At 44.0% G+C, this 18,132-nt stretch overlaps 1 protein-coding gene across 3 annotated transcripts in view; it reads right to left on the bottom strand.

Annotated features, from left to right (window-relative positions):
• The window catches only part of LOC147893218 (Zincin-like metalloproteases family protein), a 262,264-nt gene that overhangs the window by 155,108 nt on the left and 89,024 nt on the right, over positions 1-18,132 (bottom strand). For all 3 annotated transcript variants that reach the window (XM_087385550.1, XM_087385552.1, XM_087385553.1), the window contains exons 3-4: positions 15,149-15,312; positions 8,637-8,724 (exon numbers count right to left, since the gene is read on the bottom strand). In XM_087385550.1, coding sequence (XP_087241676.1) covers positions 8,637-8,724; positions 15,149-15,312 — 252 coding nt within the window. The remainder of the gene's footprint in view (positions 1-8,636; positions 8,725-15,148; positions 15,313-18,132) is intronic.

The following is an 18,132-nucleotide window of genomic DNA, read 5'->3' as shown; positions in this document are numbered from 1 at the left end:
CTGTCCTCGAGATATTGGGGTCTGATGATGAATCCCTCCTCCGATACTCTCAGGAAGTGGTCGCAGTAGAACTAGGACTTGGTGGGGAGCTCCTGCTTCCCCCCACAAGTCCAAGACGTACGGAGTTGAAGGAGATCTAACCATATGATACGGTTAATCTCATCTCGCACGATCGACTCAAGGGGTGTGTCCATGTTGTATTGAAAGGGGGGGATCCTATCCATCTAGATACTCTGCTTAATAAACCATGTGGATATCCGTGCATACCATGTGTCTGCCATACTTACCAGGGAATGGGAATGTTTCGGGAACGTGGGGGGTCATAACAGGAACGTATCAAGAACAAGGAATGGGGGAACAGGAACGGGAACGCCACGTCATATGACACATCATCAAATCACATGGAAACATACCAAGATATGCTAAGAGGAAGGGGCTGAGTGGGTGAGGAGAGAGCTTAGGAGGGACTGGAAGGGGCTGAGGCCCGAGAGCTTAGAGAAAGGGCTGAGTGTGGGCTGAGAGGGGGCTAAGTGGATGAGAGCTTAGACAAGGGGCTGACTGGGCTGAGTGCTTGAGAGAGGGGGCTGAGAGGCTGAGTGGCTGACTAAAAGGGGGTGGAGAGTGATTTGAGAGGGCTTAAAGCCCCCCGTCGGCGCCAAAAAGGCGCTCCCGCGCAGCCCTAAATCCGAAAGGCCAAAGACCCAACCCGGAACACGTTTCGGCCGCATTCCTAGAACGTTTGGGAACGTTTCCCAAGCGTTGCCAGACGTTCCCGCACTGCCATCCACCTGGGAACGGCGATGCCACGTTCCAAGAAGACGAAACGCCATTCCTTGGTAACTATGGTGTCTACTCCACTCTCTGCTAGTCATCTGGATGACTCCAACGTTCAATCTCGGTAATCTCCATCGAGGTGAGTCCCGGACCCTGTGGATGAAAGTCACTGCCTAAAAGATGGTATCAATCTATAGGGGATTCATGGCAAATTCTGCCTGTACTATCTCATGTGGAGCTGAGGGCTTACTTCGAATCATCCTAGACCCCAGAGTCACCTGTAGCCACTCAAATTTCCTCCACTCTGTCTTCGGTAGATCACACCCCCAGAAGAGTTCTGCATACATGGCCGTTCGTTGCACAAGTGTGTCGAAGAGCCAGCTCTTCATTGGTGGGTCCTGAAAGCGTGCTTGGAAGCACCTCTAGTCAGGCCAAAGCACCCCGCCGTCCTCGTGTGAGTTGTTCCTGGGCTACATGGGTCATCATGATAAGGGGTCTAGTGAACACTACTCCCATATATGTGTAGGACTGCACTATCTCCACTAGCTCACCAGAATAGGTGAAGCTGAGTCAACAAGTCACTACATGTAAGGTGTTGAAAACCATAACCTTGTATAAGCTCACCACACCCCAAATTAGTGTCTCTGGGATCTGCATCTCCTGTGGTCTCCTAATCATGTGGGATCGTTGGACAGTGCCAAAGGCCTTCCGAAAGTCTACAAAACATGTGTAGACTTTTTGGTGTCTCGATCTCCCCTGCTCAATGATAGCTCTCAGAGTGAATATGTGATCTAAGGGGCATAAGAGTTATGGGCCGCCAATCAGCCATTGTCTCACACAACCTTTTTTTGGGAATCAATTTGACAAGGCCATGTTTCCAAGAAGGAAGAAGAGATTGTTCTTAGAATGCTGCCTCCAAAATCTTGCTTGTCCTAGTGGCCGCTGCACCTAAGCCTCTGTATGACTCCTGAGCTCCCTCTCTAGAACTGATCCATAGATCTTGGCCAAGTATGACCAATTATGAGGGTACGGTAGTTCCCAATCTCCATAGGGTCACCGGCTTTGTGTATCGGTACAATAGTGGTGGTGCTCCAAGCGGGTGGGAAACCATGACAAACACCCCGATTGAACATATGTGCTAGGACCAGAGCTAAAAACTCCTACCCATGCGCAAAGTGCTCAGTCCGTAGACCCTCATCATCATGTGCTTTCCGGTTGTGTAGTCGACGAAAGGCAGCCCGCACGTTCTATGTGGTAAACAAGTGACAAGTGGTGGGTCTAGAGGACATGTCCGGTGGTGTCTACATCTAGACATTATAGAGGGAGCATGCATATGTGTGCCAGACATCTGGGTCAGTGATGGGGATACGTGGCTTCCCCTCCAATAGGAACCCCCATCCAGTGGTGGTCGGGTCTCCTCCTCGAGAAGATCGGACAATCTCATCCATCCTGTGCGTGAGAAAGGCCTGCTTCTTGCGGCGTGTTAGTCTCACTGAAAAATCCTCTGTGCCTCAGATGACGTCAGATGTCCTAAGGTCTGCTCCTGTATCAGGTGGGCTCTCGCCTCTCTGCACTCAGCATCAAACCAAGGGTTTTTGGGCATCTTCCCATCTCGGACTCACGTGGATCGGGTCCTGGGAAAGGGTCCTGAGAAAGGATCTAGTGGCATCGTCCTGTACTATTAAGACGAGGGTGTTCGAGGCACGTGCACCCTGGCTAAGTGACTCACATACACTGGGTCGAGGGCAGGGTCAAAGTGGATCTGGACACATGCATGCGCGATGGGGGCTCTCCATATGGATGGCATAGTAGCAAAGACATGGAAGGCCATGTATGAGAGGTCGGTTCCGAGTGGGGGCGGGGGTACAATAAAATCATGTATCCGTGAGACAAGCTAGTGGGTCTAGTAGGTAGTCCATTGTACTTGACCCACCGCCATGTGGGAAACAGGTGAGTCCTCCAGACCATTATAGATGATCAAGATGGACTGCCCCAAGATCACGTAGATGTTGCCCATATCCTGTCACCTGTGGGGCATCCGCAGAGTGTCTCAATATCCCTAGCTCAGTTGCATCTAGCTCCGGAACTATGTGGGGATCTCTGTCATCTGTGAAGTCAAGCAGACCCCCCAGTCTATCTCATGTCCGTGCATTGAAGTCCCCTAGCAGGAGAGTGTCTCCTTGTCTAGAGAACTCTGTGATGTCATCATGGATTGTCTCATGTAAGCTCTATCCCTCTGCAGTGACCTCTCGTGCAAAGGATGACGTGTCTAGATGAAAGTAGCATATCACCATAAAAATAGGTCGGGCATCTGCTAGCTGAACTTGTACCCACATGTGTTGTGCATGCACCTCTCGTCGTACCACAGATATGAGTGGTGAGGTCATCATCTAGATAGATTCTGGTCCCTTTCAATGTCACTCTTGTGCTCATGAGAGTCTTCTTGTCCATGGCTGCGGTCTCAGGTGTGATTTGAAGAGGACAGCTACCCCCCCAAAGCCTTGCACTCTGCTCTCTCTCCTCAACTCTCTCCTATGAGCTGACTCCCATGTATATCATGTCACTGTGGGAAGCCCTCTCTTTGGGCTCTTATGTGTCTCAGTGTAAAAGATCATATCCCTATCACTGTACGTTTCAAGGAAACCTCCCGGATCAGACCATAATGTGCCATTACAATTGCTATTTTCAGTCCAGTGTGTGTACTCGTCCCATGGGCTTGACACCGTCATAATTCTCCCTCTTCCTTATCTTCCTTGTCTCCTCTATCTCGGATGATCAATCTGTCATCCATGTATCCTGCCCATTTTCCTGCTTCTGTTGCTGCCATTACTCCTACCATGCCTTCCCTTCGGTGCTCTTGTTGTAGGACCCTGAACTTTAGCACTCGTGGCTTTGTAGATGCTTTAGGTTTGCCTACCCTCCAGGCTGTCTCGCAGGTAAGATTGATCCCCATTTTTGTGAACAAATACTTGGGCATCTGCCATTGGTATGTCGCCCATTGGTAAGCCCCTCACAAGGACATTTAACGCCTTGCTGGCCCTTCTGTTTTCCTCCTCAAGTGCCTTTGAAATAAATTCATTCTTTGGAGCTGTTGTGCCCTTTTGTGACCATGTCCTTCCATTCCAACATCTTGGCTTCCCCTTTTGCTGATTTGTTGCTTAAGTTCAGCATGTGTGCCTTGCATTGTTTATTGCATGGCTGCAATCTCCATCCTGAGAGTGGCATTCTCGGTTTTCAGCTATTCCATCGCTTTGCAGGTGCCTTCTAGGGTCACTTTCATATCCCTCATTTGTTGTACTTCAATCTCCAATGCATTTACTCTCTCTTGGAGCTTGTTTTTTTCAGATATCCATTCATCCTTTTCTTTTTCCCATTCCTATTTTTTGGTCTTCTGTTTTCTCCACTCCTCTTGCATTTTCCCTCCATGTTTTTTTACCTCAGCTAGTGTCTTGTCTACATGTGCATTCTCCACAAGGAGGGCTACATTTGTAGACTCTAAATTGTCAATTTTGTCGATCAGTGCAAGACATATTTTTTGGAGGCTGGTGAGGACACTAGATGTAGTATTTGGAGTTGTCGCTGCTGTGTAAGCTGTCATGGCATTTTCAAGCCCTTGTTTCCCCCAAATATCCTCTCACATGCTCGTGTAGGCATTGTACAAAATCCCTATTTTGTCCCTGTTTGTTGCAGAAGTGCAAAACAGCAGAAATGAAGGGATCCCTCACATATTTAATGCCTCGGATGAGCTTCAAACATGCTGGCAACTCTTTCCCTTGTCCTTGGTCTTTTCAATGTTGCATTTCACTTCTTCTGCATTTTCTTGATCTGAAATTGTCTTTTCTTAATTCTTTGCAGGCCAGGAGCTCGTTGCAGCAGAGAAGGGTGCTGGAGTCGAGGTATAGAGGCTAGGAGTAGCCTCTTGGGCTGATGATGGGCCTGGAGCAGCCCAACCCAGCCCATCCGGGCTGGTAGGCTAGGTATGAGGGGCCTAGGTGCCCTTGCAACTTGCGCAAATGGCGCAGCAGGTGGCAGGGGTGGTACAGTAGGTGGCGGGAGTGACGCAGGTGGAGCAGGGGCTAGCGTGGGTCTCCTGAAGGCCCGGTGGCCTGTTACAGCAAGGTGGCCTGCTACCAGCCCACGCGGGGGTGCAAGGCAGCATGCAAAGGTGGAAGGGCAGCACGCAGGGGTGGGAGAGTAAGAGCGACAGCAGGATGGCCTGCTACCAGCCCACGCGGAGGCTAGAGGGCAGGACGCGGGAGGGGCTCCAGACTCCACCATATGGGCATACGGCCTGAAACACCACAGTGGAGATCCAGAGCATGTATGCTTCATAGACATGAGGCCCCTCATGGACCTTATAATTCGCATCAGAGCTGCAGACCCTGTTCAGCAGCCTAACAACTGCAGCAAAGAGACACCAGGACCATAACTAACTATCTAACACACCTGCCCATTGTGGTCAGCTCTAGATCTTGCTAACAACAAAGCATTGTTTGATGGCTATTTTGGGGGTGGCTCCCTGTGATAGCTAATGAATAAAGGCTCCATTTCTGGTGGCATGCATGGAAAATGGCAGCCCTTTGAGAAGTGATGACCCAACAGCTGATCTTGATGTCTCTACACTTCCAGGAAATCTGACAAGCAATAACAAATGTCCATGTGATGGATTAAGATTCTAATGACTAGTGGTTTGACATAATTACTGTATATGCCCTAAAGCCAGCTTGGAAAATGCCAATTTATAGGGAATCTCATACCCCAAAATGGACGAGCAAGCATAGTGTTCAAGGTATGCAGTGGTGGTACATGTCAATTTAAATTTGTGCAATTGGGTTTGGCCTTTTTTTTTCAATTGCTTGATATAGGCATCAAAGTCCTCATGATGGACCGGTACTTATTGTACTTTCCTTTTTTCCACCCTTTTAGACAAGTCCATAATGCTATCTTAGCATAATTCTAGATTAAGGTTTGGAAGAAATTCACAAATCCAAGAAGGGATTTGCTTCGGCAATCGTTCTCAAAAAATAGACCACTCACATACCTTTCTAACTTTTTCAGTCCATACGCACACCATCCACCGAAACGACATGTCCAAGGCGAGTTCTTGATTTGAAAATTCATATTTGCTCTAGTTTGCGCAGAGCTTCTTTTTCAAAGTATGGATAGCACTATCCGCAACTGGCATCCATGCTCTAAAAGAGTCTTGCTATAAATCAAGATGTCATCCAAAAAGACCACAATGAACTTTCCCAAATGTCGACGAAACAAATCATTTATTATGTGCTAGAAAGTTACGTGCATTATTGAGTCCAAATGGTATCACCAAGAACTCTTAATGGCCAAATCGCATACAAAAGGCAGTCTTATAGACATCTTTTTCAAATTAGCTTATCTGCCAATAGCCCATTCTCAAATTGATTTTTGTAACATACTTGGCTCCACAGAGCCAGCCGGAGGTATCCTTGAAGTTGATGCACCTTAACAGAAGCTGCACTCCATGCAGAAGTTCGATGTTATGGTCAACGTTGCGAGACTGTAGGGAAGTTCTCTGGAAACATATGACTCAAAAAGATGTGAAGGAAACCTTTTCTTGCAAATAGAATGTTATTGGCAAGTACTTGCAAGGATGAGGCACCAGCAACGGGCTGGAAATACCAAAAGCAGCAAGTGAAGGCTCCATAAGGTCACAAAATTATCAAATCTGAATTACATGGATACGAAGAGTATTGACACCCAATCTAGCCCTCCAATGAGCAAGTGTGCCCTTCCAATGAGAGTGATTATTTTATACATGAGAGACCAAAAAGGGGGAGCATAGATGACATGGATGGACATTGAAGACAAGTCTTTGGATACATGCACATGTAAAGGACCTCCCTTTCCATGGCAATCCCTCATATGGGTCCTTCAATGGAGGGTAAGGCCATCTATAAATCCTACAAATACACCCAACCCCTAGGACCTATGAGAGTATATTGACCCAGGTGTCATCAATGCAAATAGTGAATAGACCATAATCCATACGTTCACTACTATAGCGTTCTCTTTAAGATTGCACGTATACATATCATCCATTTTCCTCCATTAAGATTAAGGCCAAAAGACCATTCTAGAAGATAGGCCCATTAGCTCCCAATGTGGCCTTTGTATAGGGAAATGAAAAAGAGGTACGTGCTACAATGAAGGTTTAGACTCAGAGACAGTAGTGTGGAAAAGATTGTCATTGTCAAAAATCAACAGTATAAAGCATCCTCTGGCTGTGATAGAAGAAAACAAAAAAGCAGTAAAATCTGACAGAAGATGATCATCAATCTTGATCAAGATGATGGGCACAATCTAATACAAAAGGCACAATACTTGCACTGCACTTTCTAAAAAAGAACATTAAAAAATGATATCATAGATTTGAAGGGAGTTCAAATAGTAATTTCAAAACATCCATTTCTAGTAAAGAGAATAGCTTTATTTGCTCTCCTTGAGTAGTATGCTCCTTTTTTTCCTTCAAATTCTCGCACATAATCAAGCTCCACACAAATTCTTCTATGCTCTCCCTGTAATCATTTGTAATAGGGATTTTTTTTTCAAAAAAGAGACTTCTATTAAGTATTAAAGAAAACCATTAGAGCAAGCTCCATACGGGAATACGGGAATACGGGATACACCATGCAATGCATGAAAAGCTCAAGAGCCAAAAAGAAAGGATTGGGGCTGATAGTGCCATCTCAATCCGGTAGCAGCCTTTGAGAAAAAGGGAGAACCCCTCCAAACTCGAAGAAATACAATCCTCCTAGAAGAGGCTGCCAGTGAAGGGCCCTGCATGCTAGCCCATATGGCTATCAAAGTGTGAACCGTGTCACTCCAAATACCTATGAACACCTGTGATGGGTGTATCTGGGTGTCATCCAAGGCCTCTGTGCATCTGGCTCTCCAAATGTGCCAAGAGGAAATGCTAGCCAAAGTAATAGGGGTTTTAAAGCCACGTCACAAATCTATTCTGTATAATAGCTGAAATAATCCCAAACAATGACCCACAAACCTTGCATGTTGCTTTATGATGCAAATATCAAGAAAATTCGACTGCAACCATGCTTAGTTCGTTGAATCTTGTTTTTTTCATCTATCAGATGTGTATGACTTCATTGACCATCAGCTTCACCTCTCAGCCATGCAAAGTAATAAAGGCATATCGTTCGCTAGTTTTTCCAGATTATTCATCTTTTCTATCACTTATTGTCTTGTGTTGGGGTAGAGCACACTCCTGGTGTCTTTTACAGGGTACTGGGCCTTGCTCTTGTTAGTCCTTCCACCTTCTGTACCTTTGTTCTTAAGAACAATATTTCAAGTTGCAAAATTAAAGCCATATTGCCAAGTGCTTGTCCCGAAGATGATAATCATAAGAACAATATTTCAAGTTGCAAAATTAAAGCCATATGGCAAAGTGCTTGTCACAAAGATGATAGTCACACTCTCGCTTCCATTTGGGCGGAGATTATCTTCACTGTCAGGAGTCAGTGGGAGCGGTGTACAGGCACCTCTTTGGCAGCTCGTGGGAGACTTATATCCTTCATGAGGACATGGGACTGCTCTTTATTTTTTCACTTGACCCCTTTTGGGATGTTGTGGCATTTTAGACCACCTCCATGGCTTTTTTGCTACATTGTTGAGGCTAGGGATAGAGTACTTTCTCTCCCACCTGTTGTATGATTTGTTTTGAATGGAATATATCACTCTTTTCTTTCAAAAGATGATAGTCATAAGAGATGAACCCAAGGATATGCAATTTGTGTGGGAAAAAAAGCAATACCATCATTAACAGAAGCAGAATTTAGAGCTCTAGCCACATATACTTCAAAAAATCTTACCAGGCGTTCAACATAGCGTTTCGCTTCTGGCTGTATGCCCTTCTTCTGACTCACAGCTTTCACAGCTTGGTATACATCCATTCGCATACTGCCAGATCAAAAAGCCAACTTCAGTGGTGAACTGGAAATAGCAGCCCAGAATCATGAGTACTGCAAAAAGAGGCCCAACCTAACATGAGCATATATTAAGGTTAACTCGTTTAACATGAAAAAATTTGCGTTGAACACCATCTTCTGACACCAACACCAGATAAACAGTATCAGTACCCCAAATCCAGCTTCAATCCATGACATACCCCATGCCTCTGCCATACTCAACACACGATGTTTCTGCTGTAATTTTTTTATCAATGAAAAGACTTCTATCAAGTATGAAAAAAGCCCTAAGAGCAATGCTCATGGCAAAAGTACATCATGCATAGCAAAAAACAAAATACCCTGAGTGGGTAAACAACCAGTTGTAATTTCTTGAGATCAATCACCCATTAGAAGTCTCAACCTATAGAGACAACCTTCCATATAGTTTCAGATCTCTGCAGTGCATGACCGAAATAAAGGATCCCCCTCCTTTGTGGACATGCAATTAAGTAGCTATTCATATAATCAACTGTGAAGCTGTGAAGGCATTCAGAGCCAAAAACTAAGAATAAGTTCTCATCACCTCTTTACTGCTTTCTACAAAATGATACTTCCATATCATCTGATAGGATATAATTCTGTTGAGGAGTCTGAGACCATTTACAACAAATCATTCAAAAACCCATATAAAACTCTTTCAAATAATTGAAGTGGGTGTCAGGACCTATTAGAATGTATCCCCAACAGCCATTGACAGGTGGAAATATCCCTTTAGTAACCATCCTTCACCCCAAAATAAGCATCATGTTAATACTAGAAAAGGCCTTCTCAGGAACATATCCACCTAGTGATGACCAGAGAAAAATACAATCCAAAACTAACTTGATTATCTAATGAAAAGAACAAATAGGCAGAGAAGTGCTAAATAAATAAATCTCTGTAATAATAAGTCGAGCAGTTGGACGATCCATTCAACCTTGTATCAAATGTATTGAGACTCATTATCAAACATAATAAGCACTTGGAACAGTCCCCTTTATGGAGTGACACATTTACCAGTACCCTCCAAGTGGTCAAATCCCATAAACAGCATTCACGATTTTGATTTTAGAAAACAGTCATATAGACATTTTTACACCAAATATATTAGAGACTCTTACAGATGTTCAATTTTCAGGACTTCAAACCCATTTCTACTTCCATGGAGCCAGGGCTGAGGCTGTCCATGCATGATGCAGGTGAATCTTTTGATGCTGTTACATACAGTCAGGCTGTTGGATGCCTCATTTATCTCTGCAATACCTGTCCAGATATTGAGTTCAGTGTACACCAGTTGAGCAACTATATGCACAGCCCAAAGACACAGCATTGGAGTGCTGTAAAGCATGTTTTCAGGTAGCTGCAGGTAACTTAGTCTCTCATGTTCTATTCTGGGAGGATGACCTGAGTTGCACGCTTTTAATGATTCACATTGGGCTGGTGATCATGATACCAGGCACTCCAACAGTGGCAACTCTTCCTTTATAGGGTAATTCAAACATTCCTTGGTTGAGCAAGAAACAACCCACTATGCAACATCATCATGTGAGCAGCCTTCACTACTACAGTAGAATGTGTATGGCTCACGAGATTGATGGTAGGTGGTTTGCATCCATCTACACCCATGCTCACTGACAGTTAGAGTGCTATTACAGTAGCACAAAATCCTATATTTCATGCCCGCACAAAATACATTGAGATACACTATCACTATGTTATAAAGATATTGCATGCAGGAGAAATCAGTTTGATCTACGATTCCTACACATCACAGTATTGCTGATCTGTCCACCAACACATTACCACAAGGAAAGTTTGAAGCTTTCCGCAAAGCTTAGGCATCCTTCCATATGGTGGCTGGTATATCACCTTGTACATCTTCACACTATCACTACAAGGGGGATTCGTAAGATATTAGCAGCGGGCTAGTGTGGACACCTTATCCTAGGGGTATTTTCATCCCCAATTAGGGGGTTTCCCCCCTAGGGCTAGTTAGTGCTTCATTTTTTGTGTGAGGGTACATAACCCTAAGTGTGAGTGGAACTCATTTCATTCTTGCAACTTCAGGTCTCGTTTTTCTTCACAACTTCTCACTCTACTCTACAAAAGTTCGCAATGTGCATGGCAGATTCTTTAGACAGTGTGTCAGGCCAAGAATGAGGCAAGGGTTCAGTTGAGAATTTGGAGATGCATGAAGGTGACAGAAAGGCTGATGTCTTACAAAACATCCAAGAGAGCACCTCCTCAATTTTGAGGAGATGTTTTCTAGGACTTTGTTGTCTTTGCCAAAAACATACCTGACTTCTCACACTTCTCTTACTTTGTCTGTAAGGACTAATCCTCAGCCCCTTAAGTTCGAGGAGTTAGTGAGTTTCTTGTAGCTGGAGGAGAATTATTCCTTAATGCATGGCAATGATCAAAGCATTTACTGCCCAAGATAAGGGTGAAGGTAGAAATTCAAGTGCTTTTCAGTCAAAGGATGCTTCAGAACAGCAGTCAAGTAAAGCAAAGGCTGATTGTGATAAATGGAGTGACGGATGATTGATCTCTTGATTGACATAAAGATCACAGATAGGGCCTGAGCATCACATGATCCCACCTCCTCTGACCTTGTGTGGGAGCTGAAGGTCCTATAGCTAGCTGCCCACCAACTTGTTGTCCACCTCAGCCCGGTTTGGCAAGTGCAATGTCTACACTACAAAGCTCATCCTAATTAACATATCCCCATGAAATTCTTTGCAGCCAATAGATTTTTTACCATAAAACTCCACAAGGAGTACTTACTTCCATCCAATTTGTCTTCCTCCACCAAAATTCTAAATGCATTCCTCCTTGTTAACCCATTATTCTGCAAACAAAGATTCAAAAAATGCCTGCAATCTGCCCTTAAAATGTGACTCACACAAAGTTCAAAACTATGTTGAGTCTACACTAGAATAAAAAAGCTGCAAAAGTAGCTTCATCCCCAAAAAGAACCAGCAAATCTCTGAATTTTCAAAATGCCAACAACTTATGAGGCATACTAATGCAAATGTTGCATGTACTGACTAAATTTGCCTACAAATACAAAAGCAAACAACCACCACGTACAACAAAAGGTTGTGGGCTGGAGTGTACGACAGATTCGTTCATCCGGTTCATATAGCGGTGAATATACGGATGGGTTGTGGTGCAAAATGTATGGCTGTACAAACGGGCTGTACGGAGGTTTGGCAATAATTCACGCCTTGCTGGAGTAGGTCATACATAGTACAGAGGCAATGTTGTACAGAGCAGATGGTGCACGGATCGCGAGGACGAATGGACCAATGCTTTGAAAGTCGTGCATAAAACTAAGGTAGTGATTGAACGGACTGGGCCGTGTATGGCTGTACAAACGGGCTGTATGGAGGTTTGGCAATAAAGCACGCCTTGCTCAAGTAGGTCATACATAGTACAGAGGCAACGTTGTACAAAGCAGACGGTGCACGGATCGCAAGGACGAATGGAGCAATGCTTTGCAAGTCGTGCATAAAACCAAGGTAGTGATTGTACAGACCGGGTGGTCCACACATTGCAGGGACAAATTGTGCATTGAACGTTTCTTCAAACTTACAGGACGAGCCTAAACCTGAGGTAAATCAAGCTCTGTTCAGGAAAAAGCAGTAAATTCCAAGACTAGTCGGGCTGATAATCGACCAAAAGGGCGGGTAACTAAGCTGGCTGAGTCATACACACATGGGTTGCAGCCTGTCTTTGAACTTGTTCATGCAAAAATGCCTTTGAAACTAGGTGACAACTTCCAAAACAGCTCCAAATCTGGTCGAAATAGAAGATACAAGATACAAGCATGCCCCCGAACCCCCGCCAAGGGGGGCCTAATGCATGTCGCCGACCCAAGGATAGCACCAACAGTGGCCCCAAATGTAGTGGCAGGTTTGGAAGCTTTAAAAAAGGCAGCTATCCAAAAAACTTGTGCAGCCTGTTCAAAAATAGATGCGACAGCTCCAAAGCAGTTTCAAAAGTGACAACCAGATCTGAAAAACACCAAAACCATAAGCACAGCTCAAAACCCTAAAGAGCGACATTGAAACCCTGTAGAAGATGGCAGCCTATTCAAAACCCTAATAATAGCCTTGAAATGTCACCAAAACAGGTCAACCAAGCAGGAAAGGACCTCCGAAGATGATGACCAGACCCGAAACTGAGGCTTCAAGGTCCAAGCACTTTTGAGCTCAGTGTGGCTGAAGCTTTAGATGCTATTTAGTACTTTGGAATAGTGCATCCAAGCACCTTACCTCTCAGAGGGAGTTATTTGCAGATTTGCAGCCTGCTCTGGTTGGCAAGAAGAACAATTCTTCTTATCCCATCAGAGGAGTTCGGAATATAATGCTGTCATCAGTTGATGGAATTGATTTGTGTCTTCCAAATATACTTTATGTTGTAGGGATTAAGAAGAATATGTGGGGTGAATTGGATTCAATCCACAAAAATGACACATGGGCTATGGTGGAGTTGCCCATCGGTGAAAAGGCTATTGGGATAAAGTGGGAAATCTGATGGTACAATTGACAGGTACAAGACAAGGCTATTTGCTTCAAGCTATTCCCAACAAAAGGGGTTAGGATATGATGTCTTTGTCTACACTTCCACGATGACAACGATCGGGTGTGTTATAGCATTGGCTGCTCATTTTGGTCAAAAAGTGTATCAGTTGGACATTTTACTAGTATCCTCAATGGGGACTTGCAAGCCGAAGTCTATGTGAGTTAGCCCATTGGATTTGTGATGCGCAGACAGGAAGATAGAGTGCGTACGTTGCGTAAAGGATTGTACGTCTCAAATAAGCTCCACGCGCTTGGTATGAGAAGATACACACTTATTTAACTGGCCAAGGTTTGAAGAACAGTCCAACTGAAACTACCCTCTATGTCAAGAGAGCCAAAGAGGATTTTATCATATCATCCTTTATGTAGATGATATGCTGCTCACGCACACCAGTGAGGGCAGAATTGCAGAATTCAAGACTGATCTTGAAACCTCATTTGAGATGTCAGATTTAGGACACTTGCATTATTACTTGAGAAATCAGTTTATGCGGTCAGAAGAGGGTATTGTTATGAAACAGTCCAATAAAATGTACAGGGGCTGCTACACTATTCAATGCAGAATTGTAAGACAATTTCAACTACAGTTGAACCTAGGCTCAAGCTGTGGATGTATGATGGTTGGAGTGAATCTGTTGATGCCGCTCTAAACAGCGAGGCTGTTGGCTGCCTCACTTACCTATGCAACACGTGTCCTAACATTTAGTTTGGGGTGTCACAGGTCAGCTGATGTATGCACAGCCCTAAGACCACTCACTGGTATGCAATTAAGCACATTTTATGATACCTGCAGGGCAACCAGCATCTTGGATTGTTCTATGCCAGGGGGATGACTTTCGGTTTCATGCATTCAATGATTCCAATTATGGCTGGCGATTGATGGTAGGCAGTTCATAGGTGGAACTTGTTTTTTTCATGCAGCTCATGCATATCTTGGTTGAGCAAGAAGCAACCCACTATAGTCACCTCCTCGCGTGAAGATGCATACAGGACAGCCTACACCACAATAGTTGAGAGCGTATGGCTCGGAAGATTGTTGGGGGATCTTCATGGAACTCCTATTCTCATTGACAGTCAGAGTGCTATTGCAATAGCTTTAGAATCTTGTGTTTCATGCTGACAAGGTGTTTCATGCTGACATGAAACACCTTGAGATATACTATCACTATGTCAGTCCATGCAAGAGAGATCAGCCTGATCTATTGTCCTACACATGATAATGTTGTACATCATTTGACTAAAGCACTATCTAGAGAAAGTTTGAAGCTTTCCGCAAAGCTTTAGGCTTGATACCTTGTGGTGATTGATCTACTTTCTTTAGATGTTCACACTACCACTACAGGGGGATTTGTTAGATTATGAGTAGTATGGTGTGAACACACCCTTCAGGATCTTTTCCCTCCAATTAGGAGATGTTTTCCCCTAGGGTTAGTATTAACAGTAGCTTCCTTTGTAGAGAATTTTTAGTCATTCTTGGTAACACAACTCTTGCATTCTGCATACATCTCCACATTTTGAGGTCCTCCTCTCACCCCTTCCCAACACACGAACTTGGCATAAGAAGGCAGGAAACAGTTAAGTTCAATGTACAGCTTACACTATTAACAACAGTGGTGAAGTGCCTCCTGCACACACCCATTTCCTTGCTATAAAATGCAGACACGTCTGTGAAATGGGTAACAATAAAGGCACGCATATATACAATGATACTAGCAAAAAACTCACTTATGACATCTATCATTTAATACTCGGCAATCAAAAGAAAATAACAATATATTCACAGTAGGAGCACTGAGCAGCAGATTGAACCTGCACTTCACTTTGTAAGCATCGAGTAACTTCTCTGCATCAAGGCTTGCTTGTCGAACCTCCTTGGAGGTGGATACTATCCTTGGGAACTTGCATGACTGCATCAATGCAAACTCCTCTGCCTCCAGCCTTGCCAAGGGAACGATCACATTCTCATACATAACCTGGCATTCATAGTATTCATTACAATCTTAAAATGTCAACAGAGAAAGTAAACACAGGGCATAAGACTCCATCCAAACATATATCTTCCAAACTCATAATTTTTTTATTTCACAAAATAATCAAACAGATGACCTTCTGCAGGACTAGTCAGACTATTCTCACTACATTAAAAGACAGTCATTGGACTGTTTTGCACAACCCTCAAGTATTTCTAAAATGAACTTTATGCAGCCTTCCAACCATTTATCTGCTTAAAGATTAGAAAATTTTAACTCTAAAGAAACTCAAGCCATCACAATCTACCATTTGAAACTTTTAAAACTGAGCTCCTCAGACAATAGACTCATCAAAGATGAAAATAGTTAGATGTATGAATGTAAGCAGCCCATAATTCTTATTAGTGGAACTTTCCTACATGTAGACTACCTTAAGGCTCCTTGATCTGCCACCTTTCAGAATGCTAGAAGGAATCAAGAGCATAATCAAGCTGCCGCCGAACTGTGCAGGAAGATCACCTTGTGAGAAGGAAACAAAGCTAAGCTTATCCAAGCACTCCCTCTTCCTAACAGACCTGTCATAGTCTCGATTGATGTACAATGGACAACCATGGCGTTGATAAGGAAAAAAAAGGAAAGACAACCAGGAATTATGTACTTCACCACGTCAGATAGCTGAGACTTCATAGAGATCAGCTGCAATGTGGGCTCGTAGATGATGAGCTTATGAACCAGGTTCCAGAGCAGATATCCAGAGCACACAAATAACAAGTCAATCTCCCACACAATTTGACTAGAACACACACACAGGAACACACAGACTCTTTGAAAGAGGGGAAAGAAGGCTTTGACTTGTTGTAGCTCTGTGTCAACCAAGAATTGTTCATACACCCAGTCATTCTTTGTACGACAGATCAACCACACATGATGTATCTACAACACCTCCTTCCAGCAACTTGTATACGATAAACAGCTCGTACTTATGCTTCTTGTACGGAATCCTCATGCACAAAGAACCCCCAAGAATGCTAATCCATGGAGTCATCCCCTCCACCTATAAACTCATGAATCCTCAACGATCAAAGTCCCTATCATGACTTCCGTTCAGTCACTATTGCATCTGCACACAAACTGTACGTCATACTCAGAATTGTAAGCAGCCACATCACGAGTGCTTCCAGCAGCGACAACTCCCAATCTGTCTTCTGTTCCAGCTAAGCTCCCCCACGCAGCCTGCACACTTGTGCGTGATTAAAGGTAACAAACCCACAGCCCAAAATAAGCGACTCGTACTTCATGTCGATCAGCCCGTTAGCTCTCCGCTCAGCTAATCGTCAGCCTGTCTCTTCTCTTCCATACTAAAGCTCTCCGCTCAGCTAACAGCCCATCAGCCCTGTGCTATTTTTTTTCAGATCATCACACCCCGTTGACAGCCCGTACACAGCCCAATCGCTCTCTCAGATCGTCACATCCCGCTACACCCTGACGCACTGCTCTTGTACAACAATTTGGAGCCCGTGAACCATCCATTCATCCACCAGTAGATCCTCTCCTCTCTCCTTCTTCGCTTTCTTCCCCCCAACCTGATCTCTTCTGCTCATCCACGTTTTCCAGAACTCTCCAGTAGTCGCCATCCCACGTATCAGCCCACTCATCAGCCAGAGCATCCCCCTTCCTTGATCACGTAGCCACCTTGCATGCATACATTCCCTTCCAGATTTTCCAGCCACGTCATCACGTAGAATTTACCACTCTACCATTTAAAAAATGCAAATATCCCCCAAGGCACATTAAATGCACATTTTGGACCTTTGGTCACACAATTCCCACACACATTAGCATGCACATTAAGGCTTGCATGCACCCCCGTACACACACATGAAAAGCCCCTTGACATGGACACCAGAACATATCAAATTCATGTAACATGCAAGTGCACATTGACTTAGGAAAATATGAAAAAACCCTTCATGACTTGACTTTACATGACCCCAAAAACATTTCACTTGACCACACACTGGACACCCTTGCTCTGGAAGTCTGGTACAACCACATTGCATTTCATCATTTCCCATGAAGTCCTTGCAAAACATACTTTATTGTTTCAAAAAACTATACATTAGTCCATCATGCTTGTGAAAGAAAAATCCACAAATGCCAAAAGCCCACACCTACCCTAGATGTGTACAATTATGTGCCTACCCACAGCTATATACAGTGCTCAAAAACTTGATACAGGTTTTGTCCTATCATTTTTCCCATCCTTCAGTCTACAGACATTCATGTCTTGCAGATAGGGGTATATAAGATTTGCATTTCTTCAGAGATATCCTGATCCATGAGGTCTTCCGGCTTGTCTGGTTTCATCACAGTAGGTCCACAGCTGCCCACACTCGTGATCCTATGAAAGTATTTCTTTAGTCTGAAGCCATTGACCCTATTCTTATGCTGCTGACCATCCAAATTCTCAAGTTGATATGTGCTTTGCACTGGGCTTTATGGGCTTACAGAGTAGTAGTAAAAGAAGGCACCCAGTTTTCACCATTTCATCTTGTTTACGGGAAAGAAGCTCTATTGCCCTTGGAAGTAGAAATTCCTGCATTATAGATGTTAATGAAGATAAACGAGGATTCAAATTCTACTTTCCAGAACCGGTTATTGGATTTGCAGGAAGCACAACTAGACAGATAAAAGGCGGTGGAACATTATGCTTTAATTCAAGAGGAGAATCAGAAGAGAGCAAACAGGAAATTCAGGGATAAGAAAATTGAGGAGGGTGATCTAGTTTTGAGATACAACAATAGTCTGGATTCTACCTTCAAG

The sequence above is a fragment of the Dipteris shenzhenensis genome, chromosome 15 (genome assembly GCF_047967505.1).
Source record: "Dipteris shenzhenensis isolate YYH24624 ecotype China chromosome 15, Dip_SZ_1.0, whole genome shotgun sequence".
Taxonomy (NCBI): domain Eukaryota; kingdom Viridiplantae; phylum Streptophyta; class Polypodiopsida; order Gleicheniales; family Dipteridaceae; genus Dipteris; species Dipteris shenzhenensis.
Note: the sequence above shows the minus strand (reverse complement) of the source record. Positions and strands in the feature narration are given on the sequence as shown.